This window comes from Sorex araneus, chromosome 2 (genome assembly GCF_027595985.1).
Source record: "Sorex araneus isolate mSorAra2 chromosome 2, mSorAra2.pri, whole genome shotgun sequence".
Lineage (NCBI taxonomy): Eukaryota > Metazoa > Chordata > Mammalia > Eulipotyphla > Soricidae > Sorex > Sorex araneus.
Genome location: NC_073303.1, coordinates 316,831,035 through 316,853,703, shown reverse-complemented (window position 1 = coordinate 316,853,703; position 22,669 = coordinate 316,831,035). Strand labels below are relative to the sequence as shown.

The 22,669-nt window shown below is 41.4% G+C and overlaps 1 protein-coding gene across 1 annotated transcript in view; it reads right to left on the bottom strand.

Moving 5' to 3' along the window:
- The window catches only part of CD46 (CD46 molecule), a 104,534-nt gene that overhangs the window by 70,216 nt on the left and 11,649 nt on the right, over nt 1-22,669 (bottom strand). Inside the window, exons 4-6 of the mRNA XM_055124807.1 lie at nt 18,640-18,725; nt 1,613-1,810; nt 136-297 (exon numbers count right to left, since the gene is read on the bottom strand). Coding sequence (XP_054980782.1) covers nt 136-297; nt 1,613-1,810; nt 18,640-18,725 — 446 coding nt within the window. The remainder of the gene's footprint in view (nt 1-135; nt 298-1,612; nt 1,811-18,639; nt 18,726-22,669) is intronic.

The following is a 22,669-nucleotide window of genomic DNA, read 5'->3' as shown; positions in this document are numbered from 1 at the left end:
CTATATAACTTTTAGGTCAGACATCTGTCTTAGACAGATCTGTCCAATACATGTAAAAAAAACACAAAACAGACTTAATTAGTAAAATTCTCCCTTCCAATGTCACTGACAAAGTCAAAGCAATGGTCTTGATACCTGGAACACACGTTGGTACTGCGGGCTTCCAGCTACTGTCCTCGTCACACCTGATTATGTTGCTGCCTTGTAGGAAAAAACCTGGGAGGCAGTCAAATGAAACTGTTGTGTTGTAGTTACGTTTGTTTGGAATTATTGATCTTGGCATTCCATTGGGTACCACTGGATATGGACATTTCACCACTGAAAAGTTGAAAAATTCCAGATGAACATAAATTGGTATCAACACAAGAGAGTAAACAGTTCAAAATAGTACAGTGAGAACAAGACTAGGACAGTTACACAAAGTATACTTATGGGCGTTCTGTAAGCCTGTTTTCCTCTGGACAGTGGATCTGAGGTCCATCCCCACTTTGGCAGGGATCACGAGGTGTGTTCTTGCACTGCAGGGATCTGCACAAGTTGTCTGCCCATCCTCAGCAAGACTGTGAATGATTTACTGGCTGGAGATGGGAGACTAGGAGAATTGCTTTCTAGGAGCACCCATGCATTTTGGGTAAACATGTTTTCACTTTTTCGGACTGCTGAGTTATATGGGAAGGGCACAGTTAGCTTCACTGTGAAGGACTCAGGGCCTGTTTCTGTCTCTCTCTTGGGTATTCCTGGATGACTTGGTGGATATATATGGGGTTCCATGTGTAATACTTGGTTTCCATGTGCAAGGCAAGCATCCTACCTGCTGTACTAATCATTCCAGTCACATCCACTGAATTATCTGTATACCCGTGGCAAAAATACTCTGGACCCACACAAGAACCCCATTCTGAATCTGTCTCTTCATTGTTTTATAAGGCTCTTCTCTCCCTATGCCACACCTCCAGGATGCTATACTGTGATGCCATGGGGTGGGGTGGAGGGGGTTGGTGTTGCTGTGAGCTGCTTCTAATTGCCTTTCAAAGTTTTGGACAATATTCTAGTTCTTTGTATAAGTGTATCAATATGTAGTTAGGATTTTAATTTCATTGTGTTTAATTTATTGATGAAGCTAGATGTTACATTTCTGTCTTATGGAATTTTTGAATCCAGATCCATTGGACATATCCATTCAATGTTTTCTTTAGTATCCTTTATTAGTATTGGCAGTTTTTACATTACAATACTTTCTTGTGTATCTGATTTATATTGGGTATTTGATTTATACTGATTTATTTGAATTGTATTTTAACCAACTTCTTTAATATTTAACAAATGATAATATTTAAAGTTTGTATTGAGTATTTCAGACAGTCATGAATAGTGCTAAAAATATCAATTTTTTTGTGGTTTAATTATAGACAAGAGACCATTCCTGCACATTAAGTGTATATTTTGCAAGGACTTGAATCTAGAATTTTCTATAAAGATAACTGTGTCATAGGTAAAATTAGATTTTAAATTTTTTTGAGGGGGGACTTTGTTTACTTTTTGGTAATAAAATTACGTATAATGTGTCCACAGAAGTCAAATATGAAGGAAGAAATAACGGAAGTAGTATTACCTTCACACCGAGGAGGGCTGCCAGTCCACTCTCCATCATCAGAACAAACACGCCTGTTCATCCCAATAAGGGAGTATTCATCTCGCCCAGCCGAAGGGTTGCAAATGTAAGTCACCACTTCACCATATTCAAAAACTTCCTTGTGACTATTGGAGTACTTCCCGTTTGGTATTTTCTCAGGTGGTGTACACAAGATCTCTTAGAAAGTGGGGAAAGAAGACATAAATAGCAAGAGCTAAAATAAAAAGATTACTATAGCATTAGAGTTCCATGAGCTTGATAAATACATTAGTGTCTAATAGCTATAAGCTAATTTTAAATCCAATACCCCTTTAGAAAAGAGATGCTAGAAGAAAATCTCGGTATCACTATGCTCCCATTGTTCATTGATTTGCTCAAGTGGGCACCTAATTGTGAGATTTGTTTCTGTTTTTTAGCATATCAAATACATCACAGATAGCTTGCCAGGCTATGTGCTGTGCTGTGCTGGCAAGATACTCTCACTAGCTTGCCTGGCTCTCCAAGAGGGGCGAGAAATCGAACCTGGGTCGGTTGCATTCAAGGCAATCGCCATATCCACTGTGCTATCAGCTAGAAGAAAATGTGATCCCTAAATTCAAAGGATTGATATAGAAATAAACATTATTGAAAATACATATATTTACACAAATACAAAATATCCATATTGGGAGGTACCTTTATTCATCTGCAAGGTCAGGCTAGGTTTGTCTCTGTAAGAGGTGATGACAATTTAGAAAGAGAAATATGTTTGTGAGTAAAAAATGAGTTAAAAATTTGATATAGTTTATAAATATATCTGTGTACTAAATTGGTGATTCACAAGATAGCTGGATATCTTGGTACTTTCTTTTTATTGTTTTACTCTTTCTTATTACTATCACTCTTAAAAATATACAGTTAACCTCCACGATATTGAAGATAAAGTTATCTTCAACGATGACATGCAACTGGCCAACGAAGTGGAAACAGAGATCAACAAATGGGACTACATTAAACTAAAAAGCTTCTGCACCTCAAAAGATACAGTGACAAGATTACAAAGACAATCTACAGAATGGGAAAGGATATTCACCCAATACCCATCAGATAAGGGGCTGATATCAATGGTATATAAGCCACTGGTTGAACTCTACAAGAAGAAAACATCCAACCCCATCAGAAAATGGGCCGAAGAAATGAAGAGAAACTTTCCCAAGGAAGAGATATGAATGGCCAAAAGGCACATGAAAAAGTGCTCTACATCACTAATCATCAGAGAGATGCAGATCAAAACAACCATGAGATACCACCTCACACCACAGAGAATGGCACACATCCAAAAGAACATAAGCAACCACTGTTGGAGAGGATGTGGGGAGAAGGGGACCCTTCTACACTGCTGGTGGGAATGCCGACTGGTTCAGCCCTTTTGGCCCTTTTGGAAAACAATATGGACGATTCTCAAAAAATTAGAAATTGAGCTCCCATTTGACCCAGCAATACCACTTCTGGGAATATATCCCAGAGAAGCAAAAAAGTATAGTCGAAATGACATTTGCACTTATATGTTCATCGCAGCACTGTTTACAGTAGCCAGAATCTGGAAAAAACCTGAGTGCCCTAGAACAGATGACTGGTTGAAGAAACTTTGGTACATCTATACCATGGAATACTATGCAGCTGTTAGAAAAAATGAAGTCATGAACTTTGCATATAAGTGGATCAACATGGAAATTATCATGCCAAGTGAAATGAGTCAGAAAGAGAGAGACAGACGTAGAAAGATTGCACTCATCTGTGGAATATAGAATAACAGAGTAGGAGACTAACACCCAAGAATAGTAGAAATAAGTACCAGGAGGTGGACTCCAGGGCTTGGAAGCTGCCCTCACATTCTGGGGAAAAGGCAGCTCAGATAGAGAAGGGAACACCAAGTAAAATTGGTTGGAGGCCACGTGGGGGAAGGGTGATGCATGCTGAAAGTAGACTAGAGACTTAACAGGATGGCCACTCAACACCACTATTGCAAACCACAGACCCAATTGGAGAGAGAGAACAAAAGGGAATACCCTGCCATAGAGGCAGTGAGTGGTGGGGGGAGATGGAATTGGGGGGTGGGAGGGATGCTGGTTTTATTTGTGGTGGAGAATGGGCACTGGTGAAGAGAAGGGTTCTCTAACTTTGTATGAGGGAAACACGAGCACAAAAATGTATGAATCTGTAACTGTACCCTCACGGTGATTCACTAATTAAAAAAATAAATTAATTTAAAACATAGGGAGATGAACTCTATCTCTTATTAGAGAAATGGTGTTTGGAAAAGCTTAACTGAGTGTATCACTTCATTTGTAAATGACTGAAACTTTATATTAAGAATTTTTTTTCTTTTTGGGTCATACCCAGCGATGCTCAGGGGTTACTCCTGGCTTTGCACTCAGGAATTACTCCTGGCAGTGCTTCGGGTACCATATGGGATGCCAGGGATCAAACCCGGGTCAGCCACGTGCAAGGCAAACACCCTACCCGCTGTGCTATGGCTTTGGCCCCTATATTAAGAATCTATTTGTGGTAGTGATGTAGAGAATTATCTTTATTAAGAAAAATAAAATTACTATTTTAGAGAAAAAATATAGTTAAATATTCCAGAGATAGCAACTTGTGTAATATCACACACAGTGACTCCAGATGTCTTCTTCTCAGCCAGGAATGAGGGAGACTATACTATAAAAACAGTAGATAAAGTTTATCTGGAAGAAATGAAAAGCAGAAATTCACTATTAACATTTACTAAATCTTTGTTACCTTTTAGCGTCAAAAAGAAAAACTTAAGAGTCTTTACAAGTGACACTTAAGGGGAAACATGCAAAACCACGTTTATCCTCAGGCATCTTGTTCTTCCTGAAAGTCGCCAATCTGTCCCCAAATCCAGCTAAGCTAGGCCAAAGATTCTATGTACCTGTATAAAAAAAAGTTCCTGAAACAAAAGAGTTGGAGGCAGAGCTGAGCAAGGTGCCTCTTGCCCTCCATGAAGACTGTACTAGGCCCTTCGTGTCAGCAGAGAAATGGTATCACAACAGTTGGCTATCTTTTGTTTAAAAACTTGGGCATCATAATTTACAACATTATTTGTAGTTGAGTTTTAGGCATATGATTTTCCAACACCGATTTCATCACCATGCAACTTCCCTCTACTAATGCATCTAGTTAATTTACTTATTTATTTATTTGGTGTGGGCAGGAGGTCTTCGAATTCTTTTTTTTTTATTGAATCACCATGATTCACAGTTACAAAGTTGTTTATTATTGACTTTCAGTCATGCGTGTTCCAACACCCATCCCTTCTTCAATGTGGCAACATTTCTTGCCACTAAAATCCCCAATTTACACCTGCCCCGGATCCCGCTCCCAACATGCCTCTATGACAGACACTTTCCTTCACTATCTTTATTTTACCCTTTTTATTTTTAGGCACTGTGGTTTGCAATACTGTTACTAAATGGGTATCATGCATATCATTTTACCTCCTTTAAGAACTTAGTTCTTGTCCAGAGTGATCATTTCCAACTACCATTGTCATAGTGATCTCCTCTCTCTGCCACCACCCTTTTTGGTAAGCTTTCTACCACGGGCTAGTACTCTTAGCTCTCATTTCTATTGCCTTTGGGTATTATTCTCACACTACCCATACTGTTGTTGTTGTTGTTGTTTTTTAAAATTTATTTATTTTTAATTAGAGAATCACCGTGAGGGTACAGTTACAGATTTATACACTTTTGTGCTTATACTTCCCTCATAGAAAGTTCGGGAACCCATCCCTTCACCAGTGCCCATTCTCCACCACCCGTAAACCCAGCGTCCCTCCCACCCTCCCCAATCCCATCTCCCCCCACCCCACCCTGCCACTGTGGCAGGGCATTCCCTTCTGTTCTCTCTCTCTCTATGTTGTTGTTGTTTTAATATCCTGTGAATACAATCATTCTATATCTGTACCTCTCCCTTTGACTCATTTCACTTAGCATAATACTTTCCATGTCCTTCTATGCGTAAGCAAATTTCATGATTTCCTTTTTTTTAGTGGCTGCATGACATTCCATTGTGTAGATATAGAGTGGTTTCTTTATGTAGTCATCTGTTCTTTTTTTAAAATTTATTTATTTTTAAATTAGTGAGTCACAGTGAGGGTACAGTTACAGATTCATACATTTTTGTTATTGTTTTTCCCTCATGCAATGTTTAAGAGCCCATCCCTCCACCAGTGTCCATTCTCCACCATCAATGAACCTAGTATCCCTCCCACCTCCCAGTCCCATCCCCCCACCCCACCCAGCCTCTGTGGCGAGGCATTCCAATTTGATATCTCTCTTTCCTTTTGGGTGTTGTGGATTGAAATAGGGGTAATGAGTGGTCATCCTGTTCAGTCTCTAGTCTACTTTCAGCATGCATCTCCCTTCCTGTGCAGGATCTCCAGTCACATATTACTTGGTATTCCCTTCTCTGTCTGGGATGACTTTCCCCCAGCGTGTGAGGCCACCTTTCAAGCTATGGAGCCAACATCCGGGTTATATATACTACCATTCTTGGGTATTAGTCTCCTACTCTGTTATTCTATATTCCACAGATGAGTGCAATCTTTCTATGTCTGTATCTCTCTTTCTGGCTCATTTCACTTAGCATGATACTTTCCATGCTGATCCACTTATATGCAAAGTTCATGACTTCATCCTCTCTGACAGCTGCATAGTATTCCATTGTATATATGTACCAAGGTTTCTTTAACCAGTCGTCTGTTCTTGGGCACTCAGGTTTTTTCCAGATTCTGGCTATTGTAAATAGTGCTGCGATGAATATATAAGTGCAGATGTCATTTCGACTATACTTTTTTGTTTTTCCTGGATATATTCCCAGAAGTGGTAATGCTGGGTCAAATGGGAGCTCAATTTCTAATTTTTTGAGAAGCGTCCATATTATTTTCCAAAGGGGCTGGACCAGTCGGCATTCCCACCGGCAGTGTAGAAGGGTCCCCTTCTCCCACATCCTCTCCAACAGCGATTGCTTTTGTTCTTTTGGATGTGTGCCATTCTCTGTGGTGTGAGGTGGTATCTCAAGGTTGTTTTGATTTGCATCTCCCTGATGATTAGTGATGTAGAGCACTTTTTCATATGCCTTTTGGCCATTGTTATCTCTTCCTTGGAAAAAATTCTGTTCATTTCTTCGGCCCATTTTCTGATGGGGTTGGATGTTTTCTTTCCTACCAGTGCTTTATATCAAACCTTTATTAGATGGGTATTGGGTGAATATCCTTTCCCATTCTGTAGGTTGCCTTTGAATTCTGGTAACTGTGTCTTTCGCGGTGCAGAAGCTTTTTAGTTTAATATAGTCCCATTTGTTTATCTCTGTTTCTACTTGATTGCTTAGTTCCGTGTCATCTTTGAAGATACCTTTAGCTTCTATATCATGAGGGTTTTGCCGACCTTGTCTTCGAGATACCTTATGGGTTGTGGTCTGATGTTGAGGTTGTGTGTAGGGATATTCCGTTCTGTTCCATTGGTCTGCGGCTCTGCCTTTGTTCCAGTACCATGCTGTTTTAATTGTTACTGCTTTGTAGTAGAGTTTAAGGTTGGGGAGGGCGATGCCTCCCAACATCTTTTTCCCAAGAATTGCTTTAGCTATCCGTGGGTGTTTATTGGGGACAAGACAAGGATGCCCACTCTCACCACTTCTCTCTAATATAGTACTGGAAGTACTAGCAATAGCCATCAGGCAAGAAAAAGATATTAAGGGGATTCAGATAGGAAAGGAAGAAATCAAGCTATCACTATTCGCAGACGATATGAATCTATACCTAGAGAAGCCTAAGAGCTCTAGTAAGAAACTCTTAGAAACAATTGACCTGTACAGTAAAGTCGCAGGCTATAAAATCAATACCCAAAAATCCATGGCCTTCCTATATGCAAACAATGAGACAGAGGAAAGGGACATGAAAAGAGCAATCCCGTTCACAATCGTGCCCCAGAAAATCAAATACCTTGAAATCAGCTTAACTAAAGAAGTAAAGGACCTCTACAAAGAAAACTATAAAACGCTACTCCATGAAATAAAAGAGGACATGAGGAAATGGAAAAATATCCTCTGCTCATGGATAGGGAGAATAAACATTGTCAAAATGGCTATACTCCCCAAAGCATTATATAGATAAAACGCAATCCCTATAAGGATACCCATGTCATTCTTCAAAGAAATGGATCAAGCAATTCTGAAATTTATAGTCATCTGTTCTTGGCACTTGTGTTTTTTCCAGATTCTGGCCACTGTGAGTAGTGTTGAAATGAGCACAGGGAAACAAGTAAGCTTTCTGCATTGTCTTTGGACCTCTGAGGTATATTCCCAGGAGTGGTATTGTTGGGTTATGTGGAAGCTCAATCATCCATATTGTATTCCAAAAAAAAAAAAAAACAAGGCTGGGCCAGTTCAGCATTCCAACTAAGCAATAAATGAGAGTCCCTTTCTCCCCACATCTGTGACAGCACAGGTTGTTCTTGTTCTTTTGAATGTTTGCCATTCTATGTGGTGTTTGGTGATATCTTATTGTTCTTTTGCATCTCCCTGATGATTTGGTTTTTTTTTATGTGTTTTTTGCCATTTGCAGTTCTTCCTTGAAGAAGTTTCTTGTGAAGTTCTTCAAGTACCTAATATATCCTGGATATTAACCCCTTATCAATTGAGTATTGGGTAATTTTTCTCATTCTGTGAGCCATCTTTGGATCCTGGTCATCATTTCCTTTGAGGTGTAGAAGCTTCTTAGTTAATGTTGCCCATCTTGTTTATCTCTGCTTCCACTTGCTTGGTAAGTGGTGTTTCATTCTTTTTTTGTGTGTGGATCTCAGAGGTATATTTATTTTATTTTATTTTATTTTTAATTTTTATTTTTAATTAGTGAATCACCGTGAGGGTACAGTTACAGATTTGTACATTTTTGTGCTCATGTTTCCCCCATACAAAGTTCGAGAACCCATCCCTTCACCAGTGCCCATTCTCCACCACCAGTAAACCCAGTGTCCCTCCCACCCTCCCCAGTCCCGTCTCCCCCCACCCCAAACTGCCACTATGGCAGGGTATTCCCTTTCGTTCTGTCTCTCTGATTATGTGTTGTGGTTTGCAATAAAGGTGTTGAGCGGCCATTGTGTTCAGTCTCTAGTCTACATTTGCACAAGTTGCCCCTCCCCCGCATGACCTCCGACCACATTTTACATGGTGTTCCCTTCTCTGAGTTGCCCAGAATGAGAGACCAGCCTCCAAGCCACGAAGTCAACCTCCTAGTACTTATTTCTACTATTCTTGGGTGTTAGCACCTAGTCTATTATTCTATATTCCACGGATGAGTGCAATCTTTCTATGTCTGTCTCTTTCTGACTCATTTCACTTAGCATATATTCCCAGCAGTGGTATTGCTGGGTCAAATGGGAGATCAATTTCTAATTTTTTGAGAAGAGTCCATATTGTTTTCCAAAAGGGCTGAACCAGTCGGCATTCCCACCAGCAGTGTAGAAGTGTCCCTTTCTCCCCACATCCTCTCCAACAGCGGTTGTTTTTGTTCTTTTGGATGTGTGCTAGTCTCTGTGGTGTGAGGTGGTATCTCATGGTTGTTTTGATCTTCTTCTCTCTGATTTTTAGTGATGCAGAGCACTTTTTCATGTGCCTTTTGGCCATTCATATCTCTTCCTTGGGAAAGTTTCTGTTCAATTCTTTGCCCCATTTTTTGATGGGGTTGGATGTTTTCTTCTTGTAGAGTTCAACCAGTGCTTTATATACCATTGATATCAACCCCTTATCTGATGGGTATTGTGTAACTATCCTTTCCCATTCTGTAGATAGTCTTTGTATTTTGGTCACTGTCTCTTTTGTGGTGCAGAAGCTTTTAGTTTAATATAGTCCCATTTGTTGATATCTGATTCTACTAGATTGCTTAGTTCCGTGTCATCTTTGAAGATACCTTTATCTTCAATATCGTGGAGGGTTTTGCCGACCTTGTCTTCAATGTACCTTATGGTTTGTGGTCTGATGTTGAGGTCTGTAATCCATTTTGATCTGACTTTTGTGCATGGTGTCAGGTCAAGGTCTAAGCCCATTCTTTTGCACGTGGTTGTCCAGTTGTGCCAGCACCATTTGTTAAAGAGGCTTTCCTTGCTCCACTTCACATCTCTTGCTCCCTTATCAAAGATTAGATGGTCATACATTTGGGGTTGTGTGTAGGATATTCCATCCTGTTCCACTGGTCTTCAGCTCTGCCTTTGTTCCTGTACCAAGCTGTTTTAATTGTTACTGCTTTGTAGTCGAGTTTAAGGTTGGGGAGGGTGATGTCTCCCATCATCTTTTTCCCAAGAATTGTTTTAGCTACCCGTGGGCGTTTATTGTTCCATATAAATTTCAGGATTGCGTGATCCGTTTCTTTGAAGAATGCCATGGGTATCCTTATAGGGATCGCATTAAATCTGTATAATGCTTTGGGGTGTATTGCCATTTTGACAATGTTTATTCTCCCTATCCGTGAGCATGGAATAAGTTTCAATTTCCTCATGTCCTCTTTTATTTCATGGAGTAGCGTTTTATAGGAGTTCTTTTAAATATTTAGCTGGTCATTCATTAGGTGTGTATATGTTTAAGAGTGTGATTTCTTCCTGTTGTACATATCCCTTGATGAATAGGAAATGACCTTCGCTGTCCCTTCTGATCTTTTTCAGCCTGAAATCTATGCTATTGGATACTAGTATGGCCACCCCGCTTTTTTTTGAGGGAGCTGTTTGCTTGCAGGATTGTTTTCCATCCTTTGATTTTGAGTCTGTGTTTGTTCTGACTATTCAGATGTGTTTCTTGTAGGCAGCAGAAAGTTGGGTTTAATTTCTGAATCCATTTTTCCACTCTGTGCCTCTTGTTTGGTGCATTTAGACCGTTAACATTAAGAGAAATTATTATCTAGGGATTTTGTATCATTTTTCTGTAGGGTTTGTTGTTCTTGTAGGTTTTTTCCTTGTCTTATAGTAGCCCTTTGAGTCCTTCTTTTAAATTTGGTCTTGAGTCTATGAAGTTCCTGAGCTGTTGCTTGTCCGTGAAATAGTTTATGGTTCCTTCAAGTTTAATTGAGAGTTTAGCCGGGTAGAGTATTCTTGTTGAGGCATTCATTTCATTAAGTTTTTTCACTATATCCCACCATTGTCTTCGGGCTTGGAGGGTTTCTTCTGATATGTCTGCTGTGAATCTAAGGTGTGCTCCTTTGTATATGATCTCCTTCTTTGATCTTGTTGCCTGCAGTATTGTGTCTCTATCCATGGCATCCATCATTCTGACTATGATATGCCTTGGGGATTTTCTATTTGGGTCCCTTTTAGCTGGCACCCTTCGGACTCCTTGGATCTGGATGTCCGCATTCTCTAGCTCTGGGAAATTTTTAGCGATGATGTCTTTAATGGTGTTTTTTTCATTGGGATTGGTTCCGTGTGGTTCCGGCACTCCCATGATTCTTATGTTGTTTCTCCTGAGGTCATCCCCTAGGACTCTAATTCGCTCTAGAGCCATTTTGAGGTCTTTTGCCATTATATGTTGTTCCCTATATGCTTTGTGCAGCTCATCTTCAAGCTCACTGATTCTGTCCTCGGCTGTGGTCATTCTGCTATTGAGGGCTCCTACCGAGTTTTTTATTTCATCTACTGATTCTTTTAGTTGTGTGACTTCTCTTTGTAGCTTTGAAATTTCTGCTCTCATTTCTTCCTGGATTATCTTGGTGGAGTGTTCCAATGCTGCATCCATATCCTCCCTTAATTTATTGGAAGTTCGTTCCATAGTTGCTTTGAGTTCGTGAAACATCCTCACAATTTCCTCTCTGAATTCTTTATCCAAGAGGAGGTTGTATTTCTGTGAAGTCACTGCTGAGGTTAGCGAGATATTTTCTTGGCTCTCTCCTTGTGGTGGGGATTTTTGCTGTTTCTTTATGCTGTTATGGGCTTTACTATCCGGTGCTCTCCTTAGCTTGGTAGGGGCCTCAAGTGAAGATGTGGGCTATGCTCTTTTTACAAAGAACTTTTATGTGCAACTTGATGGGTTCACTGACAGTTTTTGTGAAATTAGGATAGGCTAGGTTAGTTGACTATTAAGATATAGTGACTAAGATGACCAGGGAATTTTTCAGAGGAGTGGGTTCTATCAATTGTGGCCAAAGGACAATGCATGGAATGGTAAAAAAACAACTGCGGCCGCCTAAGCAGGCACTGCTCTGGAAAGAGACCACGCCCACTTTTGAGGCCACACCCCCTAAGGTGAGGACACGCCCCTAACCATCAGAGTGGGGAGTGGTCAGGACCCTATGGTGTGGCGGCCGAAAGGTGCCAGGCGGGGGTGGGGGGGTCAGGGTTAGCCCCAAACCGTGGGCAGGGGGCGGGGAGGGGCCTTCTCCGCGCTGGGCAGGGTCTCCAAGGGATTTCCTATTTACCTACAGAGTGGGGAGTGGTCAGGAACCGACGGTGTGGTGGCTGGCCAAAAGGTGCCAGGCGGGGCTTGGGGGCGTTCAGGGCGAGCCCCAAACCGCGGGCAGGGGGCAATATATATCAATATATTTAATTCATTTTGATTTAACTTTTGTTATGACAACAGAAAGAAGTCTGAGTTCTTTTTTTCCATGTCGCTGACCTGTATCCACAGCACCATCAGTTAAGAGGTTTTCTTGCACTCCTTAATATTTTTTGTTTCTTTGTTAAAGATTAACTGATAGTATACCTGAGGGCATGTCTAAGGATATTCGAGTCTATTCCTTTGATCTGAAAGTCTGTCTTTATTCTAATACCATCTTGTTTTAATTATTGCTTTATAGAACATTTTGAATTTGGGGAAAGTGATGTCTCCTGTCTTCTTTTCTTCAAGGATTACCTTAGGTATTCTGTTTGGTTCATTTTTCCATATGAATTTCAGGAGTGTTTGATCTACTTCTTTGAAAAAAAACATGGGATCATATCCTTATAGTGATTGCATTGAATCAGTGCAATGATTTGGGGAAGTATTGCCATTTTGATGATAACAATTATCCCAATCTATGAGCATGACATTTTCTCATGTCCTCTTTTATTCTTTCTTTTTTAAATTTTATTTATTTGTTTGTTTGTTTTTAATTTTATTTTATTGAATCACCATTTGGAAAATTACAATGCTTTCAGGCTTAAGTCTTAGTCATACAATGCTGAAACAACCATCCCTTCACCAGTGCCCATATCCCACCACCGAAGACAAAAGAAAAACACAATACACCTCCCATCCCGCCCACCCCAACACCCCTCCTCCCGCCTTGTAACTGATAAATTTCACTTTACTTTCTATTTACTTTGGTTACATTCAATATTTCAACACAAACCTCACCAATATTATTAGGAGCACCCCACTAGAGTCAGGCCTGTTGTGAAGAGAAATGAGGTCGCGTGGCCTCAGTAGCAGCCGCGCAGTTTTGTATTTCTGTACTTTAACAACTAAGTCCAGGGAGATTTCTTCCGGATATTCGATCATTGAAAGCTTGTAATCCCCATCTGTGGTTGTTATAATATGGCGCTCCCCACGCCCTTCATCCCCGGGAACGGACAGGCGCGAGAGAGAAATACCTTTCCCCTCCTGGGCGGGCATGGGGTCAGGGCTTAGTTCTCTGGCTGGAGACAATCTGCAAGGAGCAGTCCATGTTGAAGTTGGTTCAGCTGGGTCTGGATTCACGCTCGTGCAGCTTTGGAGGAGCCGCACGCGCGTGCGGCCCCCGGGGTCACATCTCGGCAGCGGTGGGAGGGGCCGGTGCCTCCCACCTTCCCAAGAGCACCCTTGCGCCCTTTTGCTGCAGTTTTTGTCATAAAATCCCATCTGTGGTCGTCACAATATGGCGTCCCCACGCCCTTCATCCCCGGGAAGGGACAGGCGAGAGAGAGAAATACCTTTTCCCCTCCTGGGTGGGCATGGGGTCCCGGCTTCTATTCTTTCTTTTTTTTTTAATAATGTAGAAGTACTGTTATTTATTCAGCCATTGATTAAGCGGATTGAATTGGGTATGCACTCCACTTAACTTTTTTTTTTATTCTATTCTGAATGTTAACTTTATTTTATTATTGTCCTCTCCCACCCCGCATTTTTTGATTCACCATGAGATACAGCTTCAAAGCTTTCATGTTTGAGTTTTGGTCATACAATCATCAAACACCCATCCTTTCACCAGTGCACATTTTCTACCACCAAAATCCTCAGTATTCCCTCTCACCCCCCATTCCAACCCTTCCCCTGCTTGTGTGGAAGACAATTTCCCCCAAACTCTCTCTCTACTTTGGTTACATTCAATATTTTGACACCAGTCTCACCACCACTTAAACCTGATGAAAAGGTAATGCTAGATGATTTGTTTTATATTGCTTGTTGTGAATAGATTTTAATGTCCAGGAAATTCTGTGTCATTCTCTTCGGGAATTTTAGTTTATAGTCTCTGGGTCTTGGCCATTGATGAGATTACATGGCGCTGGGGGCAGTTTGCGGGTGTGACTGCCAAGCTATTGGAAAACTGGGGACCTGGGGGGAGTAGGCCCAGTCCTGATCCAATCGGGCTTGGAGAACTCAGTCACGGGTTCTCGCATATCTGGGTTTTCCTGCCAGTCCACTCTCTGGTGAGGTTCACCCCGTTTTGGGTAAGGCTTGTCCTATCATGTGGAGAGTGGTCTTGAGCATGGTGGTGGTTGGGTTCTGGAGGCTTTTGGCTGCTGGGTTCTGCTAGGGTCAGAGGGAAATTCAACCTGTTCCCTTCCGAGGTGCCCCGGTGAAAACAGCCTGGTGCAGGGTCAGGGCATTCTGTGGCACTCTCTTCTGGGAGCTTTAGCCTATAGTCTCTGGGTCTTGGCCATTGATGACATTACATGGCGCCAGGGGCAGTTTGTAGGTGTGACTTCCAAGCTACTGGAAAACTGGGGACATGGTGGGAGGAGGCCAAGATCTGATCCAAGGGAGCCTGGGCTCTTAGTCATGGGTTCCCACCTACCTCTGCGCTACAGGCCCTAACTGCATCTTTTGATCTCTTTCGATATTTATGGGTCTCTGAAATAAGGCCAATAAATGAGCTAATATAGTTGAGTCGGAGGTGGTTTGTGAGTGTGTCTTCCACACACCTAACTTTTGGTCATTCAATTCTTGGTAGACTTGGCTCCAAGTTGTTGTGGTCTGGCCAAAGGCACAGAAGCAATTTTGGGGTATCTGGAAGTCTGAATGCATCATCAAGCTGCTGATTCCCTAGCCCCACAGGTACAGGTTTACCTGCCGGTGGCACCATACCCCCCTCTTTTATTCTTGAAGAAGCGTTCATCGTTTTCTTTGTATAGGTCTTTTACCACTTGAGTTAAGCTGATTTCAAGGTACTTGATTTTTCTGGGACACAGTTGTGAGTAGGACTTTAAGAATATATCTTTCTACCCTCATTATTTGTGTATAGGATAGGTTTGGAATTTTACACGTTAATTTTGTAGACAGCCACTTTACTATATAAACTTATTATTGTTTCTTGAACCTTTCTGGTAGAGTCTTTAGAAATTTCTAAATATAGTATCATATCATCTGCAAATAGTGAGAGCTTGACTTCTTTCTTTCCTATAGTGATGCATCTGATATTTTCTTGCCTAATTGCTATGGCAAATACTTCCAATACTATATTGACTAGAAGTGGCAAGAATGCTCAACCGTGTCTTGTGCCTGTTCTTAAGGGGAAGTCTTTCAGTTTTTCCTCGATGAGCATAATGTTTTCTGTGGGCTGTGATAAAGAGCTTTGCCTACATTGAGGAAAGTTCGTTCAATTTCCATTTTATTGAGTTTTTTAAAAATCATGAATGAATGGGCACTGGATCTTGTCAAATGCTTTCTCTGCTTCTATTTACAGATAATGTGATTTTTATTTTTCTTTCACTGATATTGTGCATTATGTTGATTGGCTTGCATATGTTAAACCATCTTTGCATCCTTGAGATAAATCAAACTTGGTCGTGGTATATGATCTTTTTAATAAATTGTTGGATCCTGTTTGCTAGTATTTTGTTGAGGATCTTTGCATATTTTTACCAAGAATATACCTGTAATTCTCTTTTTTCTGTGGTGTCTCTGTCTGATTTTGGTATTAGGGTGCTGTTGGCTTCATAGAAACTGTTTGGGAGTGTTTCTGTTTCTTCATTTTCCTGGGAGAGCCAGAAAAGGATTGGCATTAGGTCCTCTTTAAAGGTTTGAAAGAATTCACTAGTGAATCCATCTGGGCCTAGCCTTTTGTTTTAGGGAAGAATTTGGATTCCATTTCAATTTTCTTTTTCTTGAATGGTCTGAGCAGGTATTCCTGATCATCTAGCTTTAGCCTTTGTAGGAGTCCAAGCATTTATGAATTTCTTCTAGGATCTCTTCTTTTGTGGCATAATGATTCTAAAGTAGTCTCTGGTAATGCTGTGAAAATCTGTAGTGTTCCTTGCGATATCTTTCCTTCATTTTTGATTTGGCTTATTAGGGTTCTCTCTCTCCCTATTTGAGCCTTGATAGTAGAATTTTGAATTTTAATCTTGTATATTTTTTCAAAGGACTAGCTCTTGCTTTCATTTATATTTTGGATTTTTAAAAGATTGAATCACCATGAGATAGACCATCACAGTTATTCATGATTTTGTTTCAGTCATACAATGTTCCAACACCAATCTCTCCACCAGTGAACTTTTTCCAGCACCAATTTCCCACAGTTTTCCTGTCACTCCCCCACCACTTTAACCTTCAATGCCTGGCTCTTTTGCAGGCAGCTTTCTTTTTTCTCTCTCTCCTGTTTTTCTTCGAAGAAAGTATTACTTATTGATCTTTAGTCAGACTGATCGATCAGTTGAGAGAATGTTGTTGAAGTGTCCAACAGCTATTGTGCTGTTATCGATGTCTGTCTTCAAGTCAGACAAACAGTTGTTTTAAGTATTTTGCTGAACCCTCCCGATTTACAGATTCCTTGATCATTAAGAAATGACCTTTGCTTTCTCTTAGGATCTTTTTCAGCCTGAAGTCTGTTGTTTGATACTTGTATGTAACCTTGGGCAGTTTGAGGGGTCTGTTTGTTTTCCAATCTTTGACTTTGAGTGTGTTTGCTCTGATTATTCAAATGTGTTTCTTTCAGGCTGCAGAATGATGGGTTTAATTTCCTTATCTATCCTGCCACTCTGTGTCTCTTATTTGGTGCACTTATGATTTTGACAATTGACAGAGATTCTTGTCATGGGGTTTTCTGCCATCTTTCTCATGAATTTGGTGTTTGTTGGACTTGTCTTAAAGTAGCCCTTTAGTTTTTCTTGTAAAGATGGTTTTGAGTCTATGAAGTTCCTGAGTGGTTCATCTGTAAAGTGTATTGTTCCTTCAAATCTGAATGACAGTTTGGGGGGCTGGAGAGATAGCACAGCGGGTAGGGCATTTGCCTTGCACGCGGCCGACCCAGGTTCAAATCTCAGCATCCCATATGGTCCCCTGAGCACGGCCAGGGGTAATTCCTGAGTGCAGAGCCAGGAGTAACCCCTGTGCATCGCCAGGTGTGACCCAAAAAAGCAAAAAAAAAAAAATCTGAATGACAGTTTGGCTGGGTAAAGAATTCTTGGTGAGGCATTCATTTAATTTTTTTCACTCTATCCCATAGATGTCTTTGGACCTGGAGGGTTCTATTTGATAAATCTGCTGTAAATCTTAAGACTACTCCTTTGTATATTGTTTCCTTCTTTAATATTGCTGTTTTTGGTATTCTATCTATGGTGTTTATCATTACGATTAGAATGTATCTCAGTGTACTTATATTTGCATTTCTTTTTTTCTTTTTCTTTTTTTGCTTTTTGGGTCATAACCGGCGATGCATAGGGGTTAATCCTGGCTCTTGTACTTAGGAATCACTCCTGGCAATGCTTGGGGGACTATATGGGATGCTGGTAATCAAACCGGGTTGGCATATGAAGGCAAATGCCCTAGCCGCTGTTCTATCGCTCGAGCCCCTATTTGCATTTCTTTAAGATGGTACTTTTCAGGTCTCCTGGATCAAGGTGCATGCACTCTTCAGCTCTTGAAACTTCTCAGTAATGATGTCTTTGACTGTTGGTTCATCATCAGGGTTGCCCTACTGATACTCTGGGGACCCAGTGATTCTTCTGTTGTTTCTCTTGAATTGATACCAAAGTTCTCTTGTCATTTGTTCAATTATTTTGAGGCTTTTCCCCATCTTCAGTTTTTGTCTGGTGGTTTTCTGCACTTCACCTTTGAGCTCACTAATTCTGTTCTCAGCAGCCAGTAGTGGTTTCCTTGTTCTTGCTCTCATATGCTCTTGTGTTTGTTAGTCCATGCCATATTCTTTGATATTCAAAAACATTCTCAGTATTTCCTCTCTAAATTACTTATCAGGTTATATAGCTCATAACTACTGGTTGAGTCATCTGGGCTACTACCTTCACTCACTAAAGTGATGGGGTTCTGTGTTGCATTCATATTGTGACTTTTGCAGTCCAGAGTTTTTTCATGCTTATTTTTGTGTGGCTAGGTAGCTAGAATTAGGATGTTTTTGTTTGTTCACAGTGAGTTTTGGAAAGGAGAATAAATGTGCGGCCACTATATGGCTGCATGCTTCATGGACTGGGAGTATCCAGATCTGGGGGCAAAATGGTGATACTCAGTAAAAAACAGGGACTCTGGTATTGCTGTGATTCCTCAGTTTCCTGAAACCAGGGCTGGGCAGAGCTAAGTACAGAAGGCTAGCAGCAATCTTCCACCTTATCCAGTTCGGGGGGATGGGGGGGGAATTCTGAACCGGGGACCAAAATGGTGATCCTAAATCACACTTGCCTTTGTGACACATAAGACAGTGGCTCAGAACAGGTCAAATAACCAACTAAAGATAAGGTCATAATCTATGGTATAACATTCCTAAGTCTAAAGGGGTAATTGAAAAAACAAAGTACTGACTACTGCTCTAATTTCTAAACAGAGACCAAACTTACTTTCACATAGTGGAGGGTCACCGCTCCAGTCCATATTGTTGTCAACCAATTCACAGTAAAGAACTTTTGATCCAAGTAAGCGAAAGCTAAGTAGGGAAAGAAGAAGTTACTATTATTTCTACATAGGTAACTGAGAAGTAACATTTCATGTTATCCTTCTATAGCAGTTTGAGGAACAGTCTTAGATACATGAGAACAGGGGTAAGGGAAGTACAATTTAATCCAGTAAAGAGCTGGTGTAAGTGAGAATTCATGGTCCTGCAGCAGGGGCTATATCCATTGGTGCACATGGCCACACCTGCCTCCACAGTCACAGCACACTCACTGGACCCCTTCCCTCATACATTCCTCTCAGGAAGGACTGCAGCTATGCAGAGACCAGGCCCTAAGATGGGCTGTCTGTACACGCTGCACCTGGGCAAGTCCCCTGACACTCCTGGGCTCAGCTTCCTGCTCCAGATAGTGAGAGGATCAAGTGCCAGGCCTGGGTGGGGAAGCTCTAGCTCTTAGCAGTCCTTTAGGTTGGAACATCTTTCTAGGAATCGTTCAAGATACTGCTCTGAAATCTTCTCTGATGGTTCAGTCAGAGTTCCCTGCTCCTGCTGGACAGACCCCCACTGCCAGTGTCAGAAATAATTTCTTGTCCACAGATTTGCTTTGACAACTGTTCGCATATGCTGTATTTCTCAGTAAAGCTACCATGTTTTCAACAAGTCTATTTGTTAAACTTCCAGAACCCCTCAAAAAGCCTACAGGTAGGCTCTCTCAAGAATGTAGGAAGGATGTGCCAGCATGCTCACTTGGATATCTAAAAAAGTCCAGCAACTGCCAGCTCCTGCTTTTAGTTGACATCTCCTGAGGCTCACTCATCCTCTTATGTTCCAGGTGAGAAGTGATTCTGGAGCCATCCAGGAATATGCTACCACCTCCATACAGTGGCAAGGGCTCAGGAACATACCTCAAGGCTCAGAAATACTTACCTTGGATGATCAAGAACGCTTATTTGTTCCCCATCACCACAAGTTCCCAAGCACCTCTAGGTGTAGCTCTGGAGGTCCCAGAGCACAGCTGGTCTGTAGCACTGAACCTCTGGACCAGTTTACTATTTCTGGGAGTGCTTCTGTGCCCTCTAAGACAATGCATGGGAGGCCACCGAAATTTAAAAAACAAAAAGAAAAAGAAAAAAGAAAAATTATGACTTCTAAGATCAATTGCATGAAGGAGAAAAATGATAGCAATGACACATGGCACAGGACAAAGCTGAGACTGGATCAGAGCAGACTTAAGATAATGCTTAAGATAAACCAGGATAACGTTAACCATGAACATAGCCTGCATGCAACACTAAAAATTTAAATCCCCCAAAAGTCATAATTTCCCACCTCAGACTCAGCAAGGAACTACCTGGCCACAGTAAAAGATCTGAGAAATTGAAACCTGGAGCCTCCCGGCTGGGAATAGTGGCACCTAAGTATTCCCTGCCTCTGTCTCACTATGGAGCCACTTGACTCCACCTAAGAGGTTTGTGAAAAGGGCCTCGACAGTACTACTGCCACTGCTATCATGGAAAATATCTTTATTGCAGTCCCACACGGAATACACCTTGGGATCTCATCTGAACTAATGCAGGAATAGTTTGGCTGCCTCCATTCATCCTAGCTCCAAGCACCATTCCCAGAAAATCTGACAAATGCATCATGACTGCAAGAATCATAATAACGTAAAGCACAATCAGTAGGTGAAGAGTCAATGACATTGAACACCTCCCATACGAGGTAAAAGAAACTACTATCAACGAATTGGATTGGAGACCACTGTCTGAGAACAAAGAGTGCACCAACCAACGTGTCCTCCAGAGAGCTTCGCTTAGATGGCAGGGCACGAATAGAGAAGCAGAAAGACTCCACCGCAGACTGCAATGGGCACAAAAGGGAAACAGCGCAGAACCCCACCACACTCAGTCAACGAATAGTAGCCCCGGTACTCAACCAGCACTAAGAGCCTCATTAGCTTCTCTGATAAGGTATTTTGAGAGGGAGTAGTGAGGATGTTCATTGACCTCAAAGAAACTCTGCTATAGAGAGCTAAGAAAAACAAGAAGGTGTGCGCAAAACAGAATCCTAGATGACAGAATTAAAGAAGTTGGCAGGTGAGGGGCGAGAGCAATACAACAGCGGGTACAGTACTGCATGGCCTCCTGAACAAGCCAGAGTTCCCCCAAAGCAGAGAGCTGGAGGCAGCCCTGAATACTTGTGGATGGGCTAGCTCACAAACCAACCAATCAACTATACAACAAATGAACAAAAACTGGCACAAACAGGAAGAGGCTGCGAGGTGAAGACACACTGTGGGAGGGATCTGGTCTGAAGAACAGGAAGCAGAAAGAGGAGGAAGAGAGCTTGAGGAAAGTTGCACCTATCAAATGATCACATCAGCCAGACATCCTGGGTTCCCAGAAAGAGAAGCAAAGTGGCAACAAGAAGAGCTCAGACACCCCCATGACACAAGGAACAGTGCAGCTCCACAAAGCCAGAGACAGAGTGGTGAAAGCAAGAGGAGAGGATGAATTACCATATGCAAGGTCACTCATTGGATACTAAGCAGGTCAGAGAGCAGCAGCCTGACTACACTCCAAGTTCTACGAGAAGACCACAGTTAATCAAAAGCCTCTATCAGCAAAGCTGATTCATTAAAAAAATTTTTTTGTTTGTTTTTTATTTTTTAAGTTTTTATTTATTTTTTATTTTTATTAATTTTTTACATTTATTAGTTTATTTTTAATTAGTGAATCACCGTGAAGGTACAGTTACAGATTTATACATTTTTGTGCTCATGTTTCCCTCATACAAAGTTTGAGAACCCATCCCTTCACCAGTGCCCATTCTCCACCACCAGTAAACCCAGCATCCCGCCCACCCTCCCCAATCCCATCTCCCCCCACCCCACCCAGCCGCTGTGGCAGGGTATTCCCTTTTGTTCTCTCTCTCTAATTAGGTGTTGTGGTTTGCAATAAAGGTGTTGAGTGGCCATTGTGTTCAGTCTCTAGTCTACATTAGGCACACATTACCCTTTCCCCGCATGGCCTCCGACCACATTTTACTTGGTGTTCCCTTCTCTGAGTTGCCCTCTCCCCAGAATGTGAGGCCAGCCTCCAAGCCATAGAGTCCACCTCCTGGTACTTATTTCTACTATTCTTGGGTGTTAGTCTCCTACTCTGTTATTCTATATCCACAGATGAGTGCAATCTTTCTATGTCTGTCTCTCTCTTTCTGACTCATTTCACTTAGCATGATACTTTCCATGCTGATCCACTTATATGCAAAATTCATGACCTCATTTTTTCTAACAGCTGCATAGTATTCCATGGTATAGATGTACCAAAGTTTCTTCAACCAATCATCTGTTCTAGGGCACTTGGTTTTTTTCCAGATTCTAGCTATTGTAAACAATGCTGCAATGAACATATAAGTGCAGATGTCATTTCGACTATACTTTTTTCTTCTCTGGCATATATTCCCAGCAGTGGTATTGCTGGGTCAAATGGGAGATCAATTTCTAATTTTTTGAGAAGAGTCCATATTGTTTTCCAAAAGGGCTGAACCAGCCGACATTCCCACCAGCAGTGTAGAAGGGTCCCTTTCTCCCCACATCCTCTCCAAGAGCGGTTGCTTTTGTTCTTTTGGAGGTGTGCTACCCTCTGTGGTGTGAGGTGGTATCTCATGGTTGCTTTGATCTGCATCTCTCTGATGATTAGTGATGTAGAGCACTTTTTCATGTGCCTTTTGGTCATTCATATCTCTTCCTTGGGAAAGTTTCTGTTCATTTCTTCGGCCCATTTTCTGATGGGGTTGGATGTTTTCTTCTTGTAGAGTTCAACCAGTGCTTTATATACCATTGATATCAACCCTTTATCTGATGGGTATTGTGTAAATATCCTTTCCCATTCTGTAGTTAGTCTTTGTATTCTGGTCACTGTATCTTTTGAGGTGCAGAAGCTTTTAAGTTTAATGTAGTCCCATTTGTTGATCTT